General features: G+C 39.5%; 2 protein-coding genes across 5 annotated transcripts in view; both read right to left on the reverse strand.

Annotated features, from left to right (window-relative positions):
* LOC137986678 (transforming growth factor beta regulator 1-like) overlaps positions 1 to 9,273 on the reverse strand; it is a 23,482-nt gene extending 14,209 nt beyond the window's left edge. For 2 of the 3 annotated variants that reach the window (XM_068833622.1, XM_068833620.1), the window contains exons 1-7: positions 8,982 to 9,267; positions 6,567 to 6,630; positions 6,076 to 6,158; positions 4,105 to 4,147; positions 3,036 to 3,098; positions 2,757 to 2,828; positions 210 to 296 (exon numbers count right to left, since the gene is read on the reverse strand). In XM_068833622.1, the coding sequence (XP_068689723.1) occupies positions 210 to 296; positions 2,757 to 2,828; positions 3,036 to 3,098; positions 4,105 to 4,147; positions 6,076 to 6,158; positions 6,567 to 6,630; positions 8,982 to 9,145 (576 nt within the window). In that variant the 5' untranslated portion in view covers positions 9,146 to 9,267. Of the gene's footprint in view, positions 1 to 209; positions 297 to 2,756; positions 2,829 to 3,035; positions 3,099 to 4,104; positions 4,148 to 6,075; positions 6,159 to 6,566; positions 6,631 to 8,981 lie in introns of all 3 variants that reach the window. The other variant, XM_068833621.1, reaches the window with a different exon arrangement.
* Positions 9,274 to 16,229: 6,956 nt separating this feature from the next.
* LOC137986684 (centrosomal protein of 63 kDa-like) overlaps positions 16,230 to 17,500 on the reverse strand; it is a 24,206-nt gene continuing 22,935 nt past the window's right edge. The window contains exons 23-24 of one of the 2 annotated variants that reach the window (XM_068833626.1): positions 17,229 to 17,392; positions 16,230 to 16,835 (exon numbers count right to left, since the gene is read on the reverse strand). In XM_068833626.1, the coding sequence (XP_068689727.1) occupies positions 16,677 to 16,835; positions 17,229 to 17,392 (323 nt within the window). In that variant the 3' untranslated portion in view covers positions 16,230 to 16,676. The remainder of the gene's footprint in view (positions 16,836 to 17,228; positions 17,393 to 17,500) is intronic. The other variant, XM_068833627.1, reaches the window with a different exon arrangement.

Consider the following 17,500-nt stretch of genomic DNA (forward strand, 5'->3'; position numbering starts at 1 on the left):
GAAAGGTCAATTTGGAGACTTAAAATCCAAAAAAAACCCAGCAGACCATGCCTCCGGACCCCCCTAGAAAGTTTTTTGTTGTCTTGGAAACTGTAGCAGTAGTGGTTGTGGAGTTGTTACAGTGACACTAATCTCTTGGAATATTGGCCAGGGACACATTGGTCAAAAATATTTTTTTTCTAATCAGCATTAACAAGAACAATACATACAAACACTAGTTGCTTTATCATCCTTTTCAGTCCCACGTATTTCCTCTTGTAGTCAATTGGATGCTTTGGAACCTTCCTTCTTGGATACTGAAGGGTAAAAAAAATGAAAATATTGAAATGATGAATCAGTCAGTGAAATACTTCCAAAAATGAGCAAGGATATTGTTTAAGAAAGAGCTGTATATAATAGGTTTTCTCATTAACCCATTCAACCCTAAACCGGCCATATTTAGTATTTTGCACTGTCTAATGCCAGACAATTTACTCATCAATGGGGAACCCCCGGGAGTCAATGGGTTCATTAAGGAGCACACCCTTTTATAACCACAAATACTCAGTCTATGGTTTGTAGTTCTGTTTCTGATCCTGTATCAGTGATTTGGGTAATAATTAATAACCCCTTAAATAAACAGTGTAAAGTTCAAAATTTGCATGTTGCTGAGAATCGAAGAAACAGTCATTTTCTGTGAAACTGCCAAATCTGTCTGAAATTAGCATAGTTTTTTTACACAGCAAAAGAAGTTTAATGGGGACACCTCACTCCCGTGGGGTTCCCCATTGACGAGTAAAATCGTCTGGCGTTAGACAGAGTAAAATCTATAAGTGGCACTATTGGGAGTTAAAGGGCTAATGGGGACATATTTTTTGAGTGAATCTAGCTGTTGTTAACCCTTTCACTCCCGTTGGGTTCCCCATTGACGAGTAAAATCGTCTGGCGTTAGACAGAGTAAAATCTATAAGTGGCACTCTTGGGAGTGAAAGGGTTAATGGGGACATAGTTTTTGAGTGAATCTAGTTGTTGTTAACCCTTTCACTCCCGTGGAGTTCCCCATTGACGAGTAAAATCGTCTGGCGTTAGACAGAGTAAAATCTATAAGTGGCACTCTTGGGAGTGAAAGGGTTAATGGGGACATAGTTTTTGAGTGAATCTAGCTGTTGTTAACCCTTTCACTCCCGTGGGGTTCCCCATTGACGAGTAAAATCGTCTGGCGTTAGACAGAGTAAAATCTATAAGTGGCACTCTTGGGAGTGAAAGGGTTAATTAATGGGGATATAGTTTTTGAGTGAATCTAGCTGTTGTTAACCCTTTCACTCCCGTGGGGTTCCCCATTGACAAGTAAAATCGTCTGGCGTTAGACAGAGTAAAATCTATAAGTGGCACTCTTGGGAGTGAAAGGGTTAATTAATGGGGATATAGTTTTTGAGTGAATCTAGCTGTTGTTAACCCTTTCACTCCCGTGGGGTTCCCCATTGACGAGTAAAATCGTCTGGCGTTAGACAGAGTAAAATCTATAATTGGCACTCTTGGGAGTGAAAGGGTTAATTAATGGGGATATAGTTTTTGAGTGAATCTAGCTGTTGTTAACCCTTTCACTCCCGTGGGGTTCCCCATTGACGAGTAAAATCGTCTGGCGTTAGACAGAGTAAAATCTATAAGTGGCACTCTTGGGAGTGAAAGGGTTAATTAATGGGGATATAGTTTTTGAGTGAATCTAGCTGTTGTTAACCCTTTCACTCCCGTGGGGTTCCCCATTGACGAGTAAAATCGTCTGGCGTTAGACAGAATAAAATCTATAAGTGGCACTCTTGGGAGTGAAAGGGTTAATGGGGATATAGTTTTTGAGTGAATCTAGCTGTTGTTAACCCTTTCACTCCCGTGGGGTTCCCCATTGACGAGTAAAATCGTCTGGCGTTAGACAGAGTAAAATCTATAAGTGGCACTCTTGGGAGTGAAAGGGTTAATTAATGGGGATATAGTTTTTGAGTGAATCTAGCTGTTGTTAACCCTTTCACTCCCGTGGGGTTCCCCATTGACGAGTAAAATCGTCTGGCGTTAGACAGAGTAAAATCTATAATTGGCACTCTTGGGAGTGAAAGGGTTAATTAATGGGGATATAGTTTTTGAGTGAATCTAGCTGTTGTTAACCCTTTCACTCCCGTGGGGTTCCCCATTGACGAGTAAAATCGTCTGGCGTTAGACAGAGTAAAATCTATAAGTGGCACTCTTGGGAGTGAAAGGGTTAATTAATGGGGATATAGTTTTTGAGTGAATCTAGCTGTTGTTAACCCTTTCACTCCCGTGGGGTTCCCCATTGACGAGTAAAATCGTCTGGCGTTAGACAGAGTAAAATCTATAAGTGGCACTCTTGGGAGTGAAAGGGTTAATTAATGGGGATATAGTTTTTGAGTGAATCTAGCTGTTGTTAACCCTTTCACTCCCGTGGGGTTCCCCATTGACGAGTAAAATCGTCTGGCGTTAGACAGAGTAAAATCTATAAGTGGCACTCTTGGGAGTGAAAGGGTTAATTAATGGGGATATAGTTTTTGAGTGAATCTAGCTGTTGTTAACCCTTTCACTCCCGTGGGGTTCCCCATTGACGAGTAAAATCGTCTGGCGTTAGACAGAGTAAAATCTATAAGTGCGTCAATGCTTAAGCCCAATATCAGACTTGATGGTCCTGTTCTATAAGTAGTCAGAGCCAGATACAATGTACATGCACACACATCACCAAGAAGTCAAAATGTAAAGTGTGCACCAAGTATTACCTGGTCATCTCCTTCTGTAGTTTCATTATCCATGGAGTCCTCGTCATCATCATCATCTTCAACATCAACTTCCTGTGTGATTTAAGAGAGGGAAAACAAACTTTTAAGTGGTATACTGTACAGTAAAAGAGTCAATACAAAAATGGAAAAGAAATTATTTACACCTCGGAAAATAGTTGTACTGCATTGATGAAAACTATGCAAGTGACTAATTGTGCAAACTAGTAAAAGAAAGTATATAAACATCATCATCATCATGATTAAGCTTTCAATTCTCACCATTAAAGCAAACCATCCAAACCGGTTATCTATTCTTTTAAATCTTGAGCCTTCTCGAAAAGTCTGCAAAAAAACAAGATGGGTTTTGACAATGGGTCATTTAAGGCCCAGAAATGTGGGCAACAATTTTCGTGCAACTTGTCGCACAACGATGTTGCATTGCAAGTTGAGATGGTTTGTGGCGTGTATTACCACCTTCTTGCATAACAAATTTTTATGTAGAGGTCGCTTTTACTTTTTGCAACATGAAAATTTGTTGCAAAAGACGGTGGTAATACGCGCAACAAACCATCTCAATTTGCAACACAACATTGTTGCATGACAAGTTGCACGAAAATTTTTCACCATAATATTACTGGGCCTTTATGTACCAGTAGATTGGGAATGTAAAAAAAAAAACAATTTGTGGTCTAGACTGTTGCAGGTCCATCGGAGTCAGTCCAACTGCCTAAATTACTGTTTAAGTTCTTTCTGCTTTGTAACATTTTTATCTTAATTCTGTTTATGAACACACAATAGATCTCAGTATTATCATTATAGGAATTTGTGCTTCATATATTTCATATTTTGTAGTTACACAAATACTTTAAATTATTTATCAATGTATTGCTATGGACCTTATAGTTAATGTTTACTCCATCGTTGCCTATTCAATACGGAGTCCTTTGAGGTTCTAGAAAGCTATTTCACTTCTATGCTAAAATAAAGTTATTAATAATAATAATATTAATTTTGTTTGTTTCCTTTTTTGTTTTGTTCACTAATTCCAGGGCTTGAGGTTAACGAAAATAAAATGTCCAGTCATCAGCTGGTATAAACAAAAGAGAAAAGTTTGGTCACCAAACCAAAACCTTTCGTCACCTGATTTTCTCATCTTATTCTGCATGGAAGCAAGGTCTACTTTTTGTACAATACTTCCAAGCTGGTGCAATTTACATTGATCAAAATAATTTTCTTTTTCTCGTGTACAGTAATCTTCAGTAGAGATAGCTGATACAAATCTCTGATTAACTGAGTCTTTGCCTCCTAAACAGAACACTTGCAATTAACTAGTGCAAAGATGTCTCACCTCCCGATATAAAATTGCTTCCAAACTATTTAAGGCTTTTGACCTGTAATTAACAAAGCATACAAACTTATTGTATTAACTGCCATTAGTACATCCTTGAGAGTCAGTATATCCTACAGGTGTACATCCCAAATTATGATTTTCTCCTGATTTACATTGTTTGAAGCAGGTTTTATTCTAATCCCAGGTTAAGTATGACCATGAAACTACAGAATGATTTCATGTGGAAATGAGCTTTTTTTTGTAAAGGAGACACTGACAAAGGGACCTTAAGATCTAAGATGGCAACATCAATGAAAACATCGTTCAGAATTACAAGTACTCATTCTAATTATTAGTCCAGCTTGTTGAACTATAAACTATCCAGGAACTGATTGAAGTGCAAAGAACGGTGTTGAAGCCTAGCAAAAATGTTGTCCTCAGAACTTGAGATTTCAAAGTCATTTTAAGTTTCACACCATACATGCAAAGTGATTGTTCGCTCATTAAAATTTAAGTTATTGTTTGGGGGCATTCTCATTGATAAAAAGAATTACATGTAAAAAACTTGTTGTCACTGACTAAAAAACTTATGTAAAAAGGACATTTTGGTCAAAATACTATGACCTTCTTCAGCATAAAATGGCTTAGGAATACAAAATGAGTGCTTAAAAAGCCGTAGAAACGTCACTTGGGATTGCCAAGGGCCTTGTAAATGTCCGGAATGTAAACGTGTTCATTAATGGAAGCCATTTTATGCTGAAGAAGGTCATAGTATTTTGACCGAAACATCCTTTTTACATAAGGTTTTTAGTCAGTGACAACAAGTTTTTAAATTCTTTTTATCATGCCTGACTACAACTACGGTATTTTTATTCTCATTGATGTTGCCATCATAGCATGTTAACCCATGGATTCCCAGGGGTTCCCCATTGACGAGTAAAATCGTCTGGCGTTAGACAGAGTAAAATACTTAGTCTAGCCGGTTTGGGCCGCCGGTTTGGACGTCAAAGGGTTAACCCATTGACTCCCAGGGGTTCCCCATTGACGAGTAAAATAGTCTGGCGTTAGACAGAGTAAAATACTAAGTCTGGCCGGTTTGGGCTGGTTTGGACGTCAAAGTTGTCTGAATGGATTTGTTGAGGAAAATTTGGAAATCAAAGTGCTAATAATACTTTTAATACATGGAAAAATTCTGATTGGCTAAGAGAAATGCAGTTTTTGAGTTACAACAGTGCAGAAAACCGTTAATTCAGAGCAAAAAGAGGTAACAAACCACGCAGTTTGATTGATCAACCAATCAAATACAAGCATTGGATGGCACAAACTTTGGATCATGATTTGTGATAGGTGATACACAAGCGTTGCCTCTGCATAGTTACGATTAGTTATTTTGAATTGTTTTTCAAGTATACTATTAACCCATTGATCCCTGAGAGTGACAATCGACAGATTTTACTCTGTATAATGCCAGAAGATTTTACTTGTCAACTGGAGGTATCGTAGGGTGTTTCAGTGTGTTAAGAAGTAATCATAAGATTGTTCTCATGCAATTTGGATAAATACTGTGAGCACAAGTAACTTTTTTCAAAGACTACAAATACATGTATTGCTTGAGCCTGTTTGTTTGTCGTTGAAAAAATTCACCTGTGCTCATTTACAGTATTTGAAATTGCACTTCACTTGAAGTCACATAATTACCTATACTAAAAACAGGATTCACAATAATCATAAACTGTGTGTTCTGATAATTCATCTGTTTATTTTAGATGAGCACCAATCAAGACAATTTCTTTTTGTTTGGCAGTTTCTTTTAATTCTTGACCTTCATTGGGATAAAGAAATTTAAAATTCCAAGTACATTGTTACCCCAGTGTGTCTTCACCCACAACAGCCTTGAGAGACAAAACTATTATCTTCCAGGTTCAGTAAATATTGATTCAGTCTTCCTGAAAGTACCCTTCTTAACTCAATAACAGCAAAATCACTGACCTCGGTGGAACAAGACCACTTTCAACAACTTGATCAGCTATATCTTTAACATGCAACTTCCCTCCATTCTGAAGCAGAATACGCTAGAAATAAAAGTCCAAAAAGTCATTTAGGCAAATACATGGGTGTTACTAAAGCTCTCATTGATAGAATTCTTTGGTACCACTGATGTACAGGACCACCGTTTTACAAGATCTTGTGTACATGTACTCTAGATAACCCTACAAAATTAATATGGCAAAAATCAAGTTCAAAACAGCAACCGGAAATAAACCAAATTGAATGTAGCGCATAGCGGTAAGCTGTTCATGTGATACACTTTCAGATGTCTGTTGGATTTCTATAGACGTTTGTCTATTGACATCTTGACAGTTGACCAAAATTTACAATGACCCACTTCAAATTACCATGACAATCTTAGACTATTAGATATTAGATATTTTTTTTCAAAAAGGAAAATTAACTAAAAAATATGCTGTAGTAAACTATACCTCTGACAGCTCCAGAAGTGTCTTTTCGAATAATTCTGCTTTGCTAGATTCTGTGACACCACTGCTAAAGAAAGAATTAATGGAAATCTGGTAATTAATGTAGGTAAGAAGGCTATATGTAGAGGTCAGTGTTTTCTTTTCACCATGTAATATGGAATGATATCTTCATCACTATACAGATTATGAAATTTGACATCCAACCAACACTCCTCTCAATGTGCTACAAATGCAAATGCACATGCGCATTATTTCCACCAATCATACTTTCAGAGACAGATGATGAAATTAAAAGCAAAAAGCCAAATGGTGGACCAAACTGAGCTAAGTGTCATGCAGGAGGTTGTGTGCTCAAATCCCAGCTGAATCAACACTCGGGATCTTAAAATATCTGAGGAGAAAGTGCTGCCTTTGTCATGGCATCTGCAAATGGTTAGACTTTCAAGTCTTTTTGGATAAGGACTATAAACCGTAGGTCCCATCTCACAAATATCTTCCTTGCTCATAAGACTACAGTCAACTCCCGCCTTGCAGAAACCCCGCTATTACGGACAGCAGCTACATCCCCGGCGAAAATTACAGACGTTTGACTGAAATAAACTCCCGCTATTACGGACTCTCGCTATTACGGACTTACGGACACTTTATTCGGTCCCAACGTTACAATTTTATTGTTTTCTCTCTCGTTATAGCGGACACCGAGAAGCATCTTGGAAAATTTGCACACATATCAAGTCTATTTTTTCTGCTTTTTTTATTCATAGAGGGGAGTTTAAGTTGCTAATGAATTTAGTCTCCTTGGCAACAAAGTGGGGGAAGTTGCAATTCAAAGGAGAAGTACACAGAGCCGATTGGAATGATATTTCAAGGCAATGTGATAGCTGATGCAATCACTAGCTGATGTTCAGGTTTTTCCTTAAAAAAATTTTTTTTTAGAAATGTAGGTTACTGCACTTCAGTACAGTAGGAAAGGAAACCAAAACGATGATGGACATTGCTGCAACATACGATGACTGTTATTTACGTACTTAGTACTGTACACAAAGGGTACGTAACTCCTGTTCTGTCAAGTTCTTCTGTTTGTAAATAAAGTTCTGACACTCTTTGCGTGCGACAACGGGTCTGAAAAAGTACTGGAGTTAATGAAAATGAACACACCGGTGACCCCCTTCTGTAAATATCGTTTAAAATAAGAATTTTCACGCACCCCGCTATTACGGACACCAAATCGTGGTCCCGAGGGTGTCCGCTATAACAAGAGTTGACTGTAGTTCCCTGTGGGATGTTGAAGAACCCACATATTATTCGACAAGAGCAGGTGATCATGGATTCCCCGCTGTTGTGGCTGTCCTGAACATTCTCTTCAGCAGAAGTGACCAGCTTGGTGTGATGCCATTAAAAAGGTTTATGGTGTATGAGATCACCTAAGCAGAAACAGCCATAGGTCAAAGGACTTTGCCAAGTGCTGGAACACGTAGATATAGATACGTAGATGTAGACAATTTTGGTCAGTTATCAGTGATTATTTAAAGCACTTACAACTATACCTAATTACGTGTATTTCTCGGCGTATCTGGACGACTGTGAAAAATGAAACTGTTGCATTGGAATTGACCTTCAGGGTTCACAAGTTCATTAACTGAAGGCAGCCTAGATCATTGGGAAACAGTGAGAATGTTCCAATTGAGTTTGCTGGTTTTTTAAGTACTCAGTTCCAATAGTTTCGTTTGAGTTTGGACAATGTGCGAGCCAGCGAGGCATGCAAGGCATGCGACAAGGCATGCGAGCCATGACAGCAAGTCATGTGAGCCGTGATGGCAAGTCAACTTGCAAATTACACAGTTATTGAAAGCTAATCGTTTTAACCCTTTCACTCCTGTGGGGTTCCCCATTGACGAGGAAAATCGTCTGGCATAAGACAGAGTAAAATCTATAAGTGTCACTCTTGGGAGTGAAAGGGTTAGTGGGGACATAGTTTTTGAGTGAATGTAGCTGTTTGTTAAACCTTTCACTCCTGTAAGGTTCGCCATTGACGAGGAAAATGGTCTGGCGTTAGACAGAGTAAAATCTATAAGTCTCATTGGCCCTTACAGGATTGAAAGGGTTTTAATTAAAATGGGTGCTTAAACTTAATAACAGGTTATCAGCGCTATTTAAAATGGGTGCTTAAACTTAAATGCGAAACTTGCATGGCTCGTAGACTTGCTGGCTTGCAGATTGTCCAGCCCCGTTTAGTTTCCGAGTACGACGCTTTTCCCATCACCTTTAGAAGCGAATATTTTTATTCAGTTTTTCAGCACTAATCCATTTTCACTCGATTCATCTTCCAAAGCGGATTATCCCATTGTGTACCGCATTTTCTTTAACGCACATACAGAATTTATTGATTAATTAACTGAGGTACACCATTAAGCTTACTATTCAGTGTCGTCGCCTTCAGGCTGTTCCTCGACCTCCTCCGAAGTTATACCAGACGTGGAAAGTCCCCCTGTGTCAAGCGATGGAAACAAAGACGACGAACCTATGTCTTCAGAGCTGGCAGGTGAGGGCGAGAACATGTTCAAAGTAGTAGGAGATAACATTCTAGCGAAAAGCAGCACGTTGGTATCAATAACTGCCAAGACCCAGGAGAAGACTAAGACTGCATATTGCTTAAATAAAGCAACTCAATTCATTCGCTCAGGAAGCCGCCATGTTTGAGTGTGAAAGGCGCGGTTACAAAAGTACATAGGGGAGGGGAAGGTACGAATCACGATTTTAAAATAAAGAGGCTACGGGTAGCCTACACTTTGTTCAAAAGTTTTTTAGCCGATTGCCCCCAACTTTTGACAGTGGCTAGGTTAACATATAAACAACAAAAACTTGTCTGCGAATTTTTTATTTCAAAATAATTTTTCTCTGAGAGCGATCATTTTGTACGAACAATACTATGTAATACTATTTAATACTATTTCGAAAACGTTCTATAACTTTTCACTGTAACTGAGTATGGCAAAACGCAGATACATTTTTTTTAGCGCTTTTGGTGGGGAAACGGAAGAACAAGATAGAATAGCTAAAAGCAAAATTTGCTTTGACTTGTAGCTTTGAAAAGGTGATTCGGACGCTCGCATTTAGAGGTCTTGAAAACAATTCATTTAATTTCTTAATTATTGATATGATTTGATAGCCAGCTCTATAAGCTTTAATTTGATATAGGGGTTTAGATATCTACAGTTTAAACCGGACGCGCTGCATCGCTCGGACGCGAGACACCCCTGAAGGTATACGGTAACCTTAAATGTCGTGTCACGCAAAAGCTTAGAAATTCAACCTTGCTTTATCACAAGACGAAAAACCCTATCAAACTGAAAATTTGTGAAAAGATAAGTCTTCAGCTGTTCTAATAACTAATTAAACGAACATCTCAAACGGATTGTTTATTCCTTGTTTTTTTTTATGACGTCACGTGAAAACCAAGAAATTACGATATCTGTTACAGAGTCATACGATAACTGGATATTGCATTGCGTGGAACAAAAACACAAAAACTCGTTTTCAGTCACGCACACAATTCTTTAATACATATTTCCCATGTTTTTACATTTAAAAAGTGTTGTGTTGTTTCTAAAAAAAATCGATATTTCCCCGGTAATCTGTCCCGTTGTCTTCTGTGGTTTAGTGTGGTCATCGCGATTGCCTCTGAAGAAAGAGATACCGAGTTCGAATCCTACTTGAACTGCCTTCTACGAGAAAGAGAAATTTTACGCATGCGCAGCCAGAGCGCGACCCCCCCGAAAAAAGTCTAAAGTCCAAAAACGGAGTCGAATCCTATACTTCGTTATTCGAACTAAGTGAAAACACATATTTAACCTTAAAATGTAATTTTAGATGAAACAAACAAACAAACAGAAAATTTAAAAGAGTGAGAGAGTCTCTTTCTCAATGTTACCACCAATATCCCTCCTAAAGAGGGTGGGATATTACACAAATCCACGTGTACGTATATTCTACGGGGCAATTCCAACTTGAAATGATTCAGTTGAAGTTCAATGGTAAGCGTCCATAGACACGAAGTTGGATATTTGCAAAGGGAGACAGGGATAACGACTAGTTTTACCTTTAATTTGCCTTGAAGTTGCTATATTTGATTTGGAAGACTTTGTTGGAAGATTTGGGCAAAAACACTACTTTAAACTACTAAATTTCCGACCGTACCCAAATACGCCTCTGCATAGCTTTTACGTGTGCCATTCTTCAAGAGGTAGTGCTTGCATCAGATCCTAGAAGATGCGAGAACTGAATTGAAGATCGCATATATTGAGTCACAAATTGATACGATTTAGCTAGAGTTATAGTAGGAGACAGCGCTTTTCAAAAATTGGAACGGATACCTCGAAAGCCTTGGTTTCAGATTTTATAGGTCCTTCAAAAACGGACAAACGACCAAATTAACATCAGTGGAAAACACAATTTTTATTCAATGCGTCTAAGGTGTCTATCTACATCTACATTTACATCTATATTTGCTAAACTGAAAGGTTGCCCATCACGGCAAGATGAAACTGACTAAACTTAGTCCCTAGTCTCTATCATGAACAGAGACATATCGGTCATTTCTGAGCGGGTGAGAGGATAGGCTCGATTACCAGCAGCTGTTTCGGGAAATGAGCCAGCGCTCACTCCCGAAATCACGGCCGTCTCTTCTCGGGGAGGAACGAAGACCGGACCCGAGAGAGCGGTGGAAATCGAACCTAGAGAAGGTACACTTGGTGACGTTTGACCAAAATTCCGCGTCTCTTTTCGTGCAATTTTGGACACGGCCAAATCCCCGGCCACAACTACAAGGAAATACATCGACACTGAGGCCTAAAAGTACCGTTTTCTTGTTTTACTTTTGTCAACTGAACTCTTTTATGAGCCAATAAGAAACAGCGCTCTACTGCAATAACAACTTATTTTAATGTGCCACCGCTATTGATAGCACAAGATCACGTGAATCCTTGATAAATCCCTTTTTCAAAGGTGTTCATTCGTGCGAACACTTGATCCCGACAACTCTTAAAAATTGGAATGCTCTACCAATAGATTTTATACAACTTTGGTTGTTGAAACATGTTTGGACAGCGCCTGGGTACGTTCCCCTGCAAGCCGAGGATTTAATCAATTTATTTATTTAATTATTAATTAATACTGAGTCACAGCTTGTCTATCACAAGCAAGGATTGACTAAGAAAAGCCAAAGCCCGAGGCTTAATACTCGTCGTCTGTGTTTTCGTTTTTCTTGCTCTTTTTGCCAAAGTATTGTCACTCGGGTTATTTTCTCCCCCAAAAGAAGGCATCTTAAACACTTGAAACATTGACACATTGAACAAGCTCTTCACCTCGTCAATAAACGCATATCCCATTAACGTACGAATTATCATCAGTATAGGTGGTTTGCAACCAATCTCTAGAGACACAGATAACAATAGTGAAATGTACAATTGCTGGTGGACGAAGAAAAGGAGTTAATTAATGAGAGATCTTTTGTTTTCGTCCACCAACATGGCGGGGATGACGTAACGTGAAAACCACCTATTCGAGAGATATTTACCCGGCGTATCAGCGGTTAAAGCCTTCCCAGGCCAACTTCATCGTTATATGATGCATTCGTTCTCCTATCAGGCTGCCAAACTGTGGAACAATTTACGCGACAAACCAATGCATCTGAGTTTGTCTCAGTGTTCATGGGAACTTGCAACAAATATCATTGTCATTTTCATGTGAATGCATCTGCAGTCTCTGTAATTATGCAGCCTGAGCACTCACTAATATTTTTATATGTTATTAACCGATATCATAACTTGAGATAAACTAAGAATAAAGCCAGGATCCGAGCCAGGATTCGAGCCAGGATCCGAGCTAGGATCCGAGCCAGGATCCGAGCCAGGATTCGACACCTAACCGAGACCTAACCTAACCTAACCGAGACCTACCCTAACCCTAACTAGACCTAACTAGACTAGAACCAACCTAAATAGACCTAACCTAAAACCGATGCGAGACCTAACCTAACCGAGAGATTCGAGAATAAATAGCGGAGAAAGCTCATCTTAGCTCGAATCCTGGCTGGAATCCTGACTCGGATCCTAGCTCGAATCCTGGCTCGGATCCTAGCTCGAATCCTGGCTCGAAGTTTAGGTATCCTCTCATAACTTTGCCTTAATTTTTGAGACCATTTTCTAGCGATAAAGGGCAAGTTCCATACACACCGTTTTCCCTTTATTAGTGCTTTACTACCGTTTTATTGCGGAGTTTTTAGTTAGTGGACAGTTTTTGAATTTTTAACAATTTATCCCATTTTCTCTGCACAATCGAGCTAATCATACACACACAAGCAAAATAAATAATAACAAAACATGCCGAAGAGATTATAAATACTAACTATAATACAAATATATAACACAGAAAGGAAGACTAGAGAGGAACAATTGAACCATTCCGGCTAGTCCACCTGGAACTTACACTCAAACGTTACAAAAGGTAATATGGAAATGGCAAAAAATATGTCTATAAAGTGCAAGGATTGGAAAATGCAATGACGTAGCGTAATTATAAAACTCAGACTAAATTCTGTTTTGTATCCGGACAATGACCTTTGGTTTATCTGGGTTAAATGGGTTATTTTTATAAAATACAGTTCCTTGTTTTTTGAAATTCTGCAATAGGCCTTTTTCGATATGTTAAAATTCAGCTTGATAGTGAGGCTGTGAGGACAAAGACAAAGGAAAGTGGATGATATGTAAATATTCTTCACATTAATTCCAAAGTGTTTCAATAGCCCTTTTCACGGTTAGTATTTCTCATTTGCATTACAATGTAATCTAGCATGTATGTGAGGCAATTCCGGGCTATTTTGTAGTTTAACCTGAAATTGCCTCGCATCCACGTTAGATTACATTGTCATGCAAATGACAAAAAACTAACCGTGAAAAGGGCTATTGTTTTTGTCCTCACTGCCTTACTATCAAGCTGAATATTTGATATTTCGAAAATGGCCTATTAGATGTTCTCATTTCATCCGGTAGATTCAGGGTAGATTATTCCACAAAAAAGGGATTCTATTGAAGTAAGAACCTTTGAATAATTCTGTTTTCACTAAATTTAACATATATGCAATGTGTGTTTAAAGAGAGTTGCTTACTTACTTAAGGACGTTCGCGCTAATTGTTTGTGCGCAACGTTACTGCGCAGGTAACGCGACTGTAAATGTCACGCATTACTTCGAGCATTAGTGAAGTTGAGGTTTTAAAACCTTTGCAAAAACGGTGGACGATAAGTCTTGCACAGCGTTGGATCAGAGAAGATCGTAATCAGTCAAAATTGATTTAAAATATTTATGAAAGTCAAGTAGACTACTGCACGACTGATATTCGCGAGGTTTTATCAGTCGTGCACTAGTCTACTTGACTTTCATACAAATTTTTCAAGCATTAGTTAAAATAACATGGCGACAAAAACGCTGAGGAAAAAATTCTAGGCCGGCAAAAGAATGGCACATTTATTTCCGAATCATCATGAAACTTCAAAGAGAAGTGAGCGGGAGGATGGAAAAGCTCTGGAAAAGGTAGCTGATCGAGTATACTAGTGGCTGAAAGTCTGGAAAACTCGAGGACGAACCGTTGCGTAAATTTTTTGGGGCTGTTTCTTTTTAATGTTTTTATTACCCTACGGACTTAAGTTCAAAGTGAATGCATGTTTTTAAAGTTCTTTTCCTTTACTTTCGTGAAAATTGACCAGTATTTTCTTCCTCGTCCGCTTGAATAGTGCGGACCTGCGTGGAAACAATCAGCGACTGAATTTCACAAAAAACACACTCCAGAGGATGAGCATGACGGCAATGGAGAGATATTATACAAAACACCAACCAAATGAAGATGATCCCTGCTTAAAACTTCGTTGCTATGCTCGAGAAAGGTTTTTTTTTTCGGTAAAAACCTTTCATCTCTTCAACGATCGAGCCTCTCTTGGGTTCCAGTCCTTGCCCGACAGGTCACGCAAAAGCGTGACAAACGAATTTTTCCAAGAGCTTTGCAAAATCACATCGATTTTACTCGTTCAGATCATCGGTGACCCCTATTTTTTTAATCATGAATCACTTACTTTACTTACTATCTACAAAATATGATGAAATGAAAAAAATCTCACCGTAAGAAGTTATCTTTTTTTAACATTTTCTTTCCTCGTGCCATCGAATTCCGGTAGTGGTTGCAACGGATAGAGCTTACAAAAACGCTCGTCGAGGATGAACTCTACTGTTAACCACATCCCTAGCGGCATACAATCATCTAAAAATCTCACTCCTAAAAACCTATGCACGGAAACTTTCACTCCAACAGTTTATTTTTATGATTCTCGATGGATGAGCAGATGAGCCTACATCTCGCTATTATGACCGATTTCTCGAAGTGAAGGCATTTTTCCACTGCCGTTTTCTCCGAAACAAAGTCGGTGACCCCCATTTTTTTTTTCCTTTTTGGAGTAAGTACTTTATGACCTAACTCTAGGCGAGAAATGAAGAAAATCTCACCGTAGGAAGATTTTGGCGCGAACGTCCTTAAGACCCTGTTCAATTTTGCTACGGGACACAACGCAATCGCGCGCGGGCAACTGAGTCAGGAAATACTACACTGAATGTGTCTTACGTGAAGTAACCACAAGCGGACTTTGATGCAAAATGACCAGGAAAGGTTTAGAGAATTTAGGAGAAAACATTTTGATCCTTCAACAAATTCTCCAAAGTAACCTCATATACTGACATGCACAGAGATCAGCGAGAAGAATTTAGAAGGAGAAATAGGACTCAAAGCTAGGGTTAAAGTAATTTCCGGGTTAGCGTTAAAGTTGCCTAGCGATTAGGCGCGAGCAACTGGGAGAAGAGTGCGTGACACGAGCGACCTGGGGCCCGTTTCTCGAAAGTCCCGAAACTTGACGGGCCATTTTTGGGTGTCACAATTCCGGCCCTCTGTATCTGAAGAACGGAGAGGATTTAAGTCGTCAAATATCACAGTAAGTCTTGTTTTTGCTACCTTGAAAACATGTTAAAAGATCGGCTTTCCAAAACAAGCGGTTGGCAGTTTCATAAATGGCTTTTCGGGCCCGAAAAGTTTTCGGGACCGTTCGAGAAACGGGCTCTTTAACTTGAAGGCAATTCTGAAATCATCTCATAGTCGGAAAAGAAATTCTTATGACATCATACGGATATATACCACCAATACAACCCCTCCCCCCCCCCCCCCCCCCCCCCCAACACGGTACCCCACGAGCATCGATGGCTCAGTTGGTTGATCATCGGGCTGCCAAGCGGGAAGTCGTGAGTTCAACTCTGGCCGGACCAACACTCAGGGTCTTAAAATAACTGAGTAGAAAGTGCTGCCTTTTACACCCGCAAATTGTTAGACTTGCCAGTCTTCTCGGATAAGGACATAAACAGTAGGCCCCGTCTCACAAATATCTTCCATGGTCATAAGTTCCCCGTGGGACGTCAAAGAACCCACACGCTATTCGAGAAGAGTAGGGGATAAAGTTCCCGGTGTTGTGGCTGCCCTTTGTGAGTTTATGGGTGGGTGGGCTTTGCAGGTCCACATCAGCTGAATAGCTGCCAAAACTTCAACCTGCCCAAAAAAATAAACAAACAAACAAAACATGTTTTCGTAACTATGTTTAGAGTCGAAAACCATTTCTCTAAAAGGCATCAAGGTTTGAATAACTCTGTACTCTAGTTTTATTTTTCTGGCATGTATTTCAACCCGTGCTTTTTAAATTTGTGCCAAGGCACCCCCCCCCCCCCCCTACCTAGCCCCCTTGATAAAAGAAGGCACAGGTGACTCTTAAAAGATCATGTGTATACCTGAGAAGTTGCCACCAGCCTTTTCTGAAATCTCATTCATTTACAAAACTCGCATTGTTAAACCTCGATTCGCAAACAAACAGCCATGTCTTTGTGACTTGTCCAATACGAGAAAATGAAATAAATTATTCAATAAATTATTGCTTTCTTCCGCACATGGCTTATAAATTATTTCGCTATTTCCACAGTCTGCAGTGAAGAATTCGATTCCTTTCCTTTCTGCATGTAAACCTTTTAGAGTTTCAAGTGTATTTTCGTATAATATAGTCGGTGTTGGTTTTTAAGTCTTCTATCCTTCTGTCCAGAATGCGCTCCAGTTCTTTTTCTCGTCGGTTTTCCTCTGCCAGGAAGTCAGATGTGATAGAAGAGCGCCGAGCAACACCAGTTGAGGTGAGGGACACCTGGGGATAAATAACACAAGAAAAGATAAAACAACCACATTTACGCCGGTATCGATGGTTGACATTGAGCATCATCTATTGTTAAGCGGTGAACTGCAGGCTCCTTCCCAAACCAGCGACATATAAACCCAGCTAAGTAAGTACGTAGTGTACAGAAACAAATGCAAATGAACCCCCAAGCCCCTCTCCCTTAGGATCCTATTACTTTTTACTCAGCTAAACGTCCCCTCTCCAACTGGGCCTTAAATTGAATTGGGCTGGGAGGGCTTCGTAGGGTTAGGGTTAGGGTCGAGGTGTGTTTTCGCTTGATGAAAACAAACATCTCAAAGAGTCCGGCGCGTTCATTTCATTTTACATTCACTACGATGCTAGTTCGTCCCTAAAGCCACTTACCTCTGAATCTGATCGAGCCGGGCCTGCAGTGGCATTAGCTTGAATCAGTGCCTCTGTGTCTGTGTATCCACTCGAAGTGCTAGTTTGACTCACATCCACGGGCCTTCTGGGAGCATATTCAGGTATTGCCTTGGTTGATGTTGACATTAGGGGCTGAGGAGCACCTACGAATACATGTACCAATTAGCGAGGAAGTATTTCAAGGCCGCGAAACGACGATTGGACTGGACTTCTGGTACCCATTTCAGCTCTGGTACTTAAAGGGGCTAGGT

Source organism: Montipora foliosa, unplaced genomic scaffold, assembly GCF_036669935.1.
Source record: "Montipora foliosa isolate CH-2021 unplaced genomic scaffold, ASM3666993v2 scaffold_263, whole genome shotgun sequence".
Lineage (NCBI taxonomy): Eukaryota > Metazoa > Cnidaria > Anthozoa > Scleractinia > Acroporidae > Montipora > Montipora foliosa.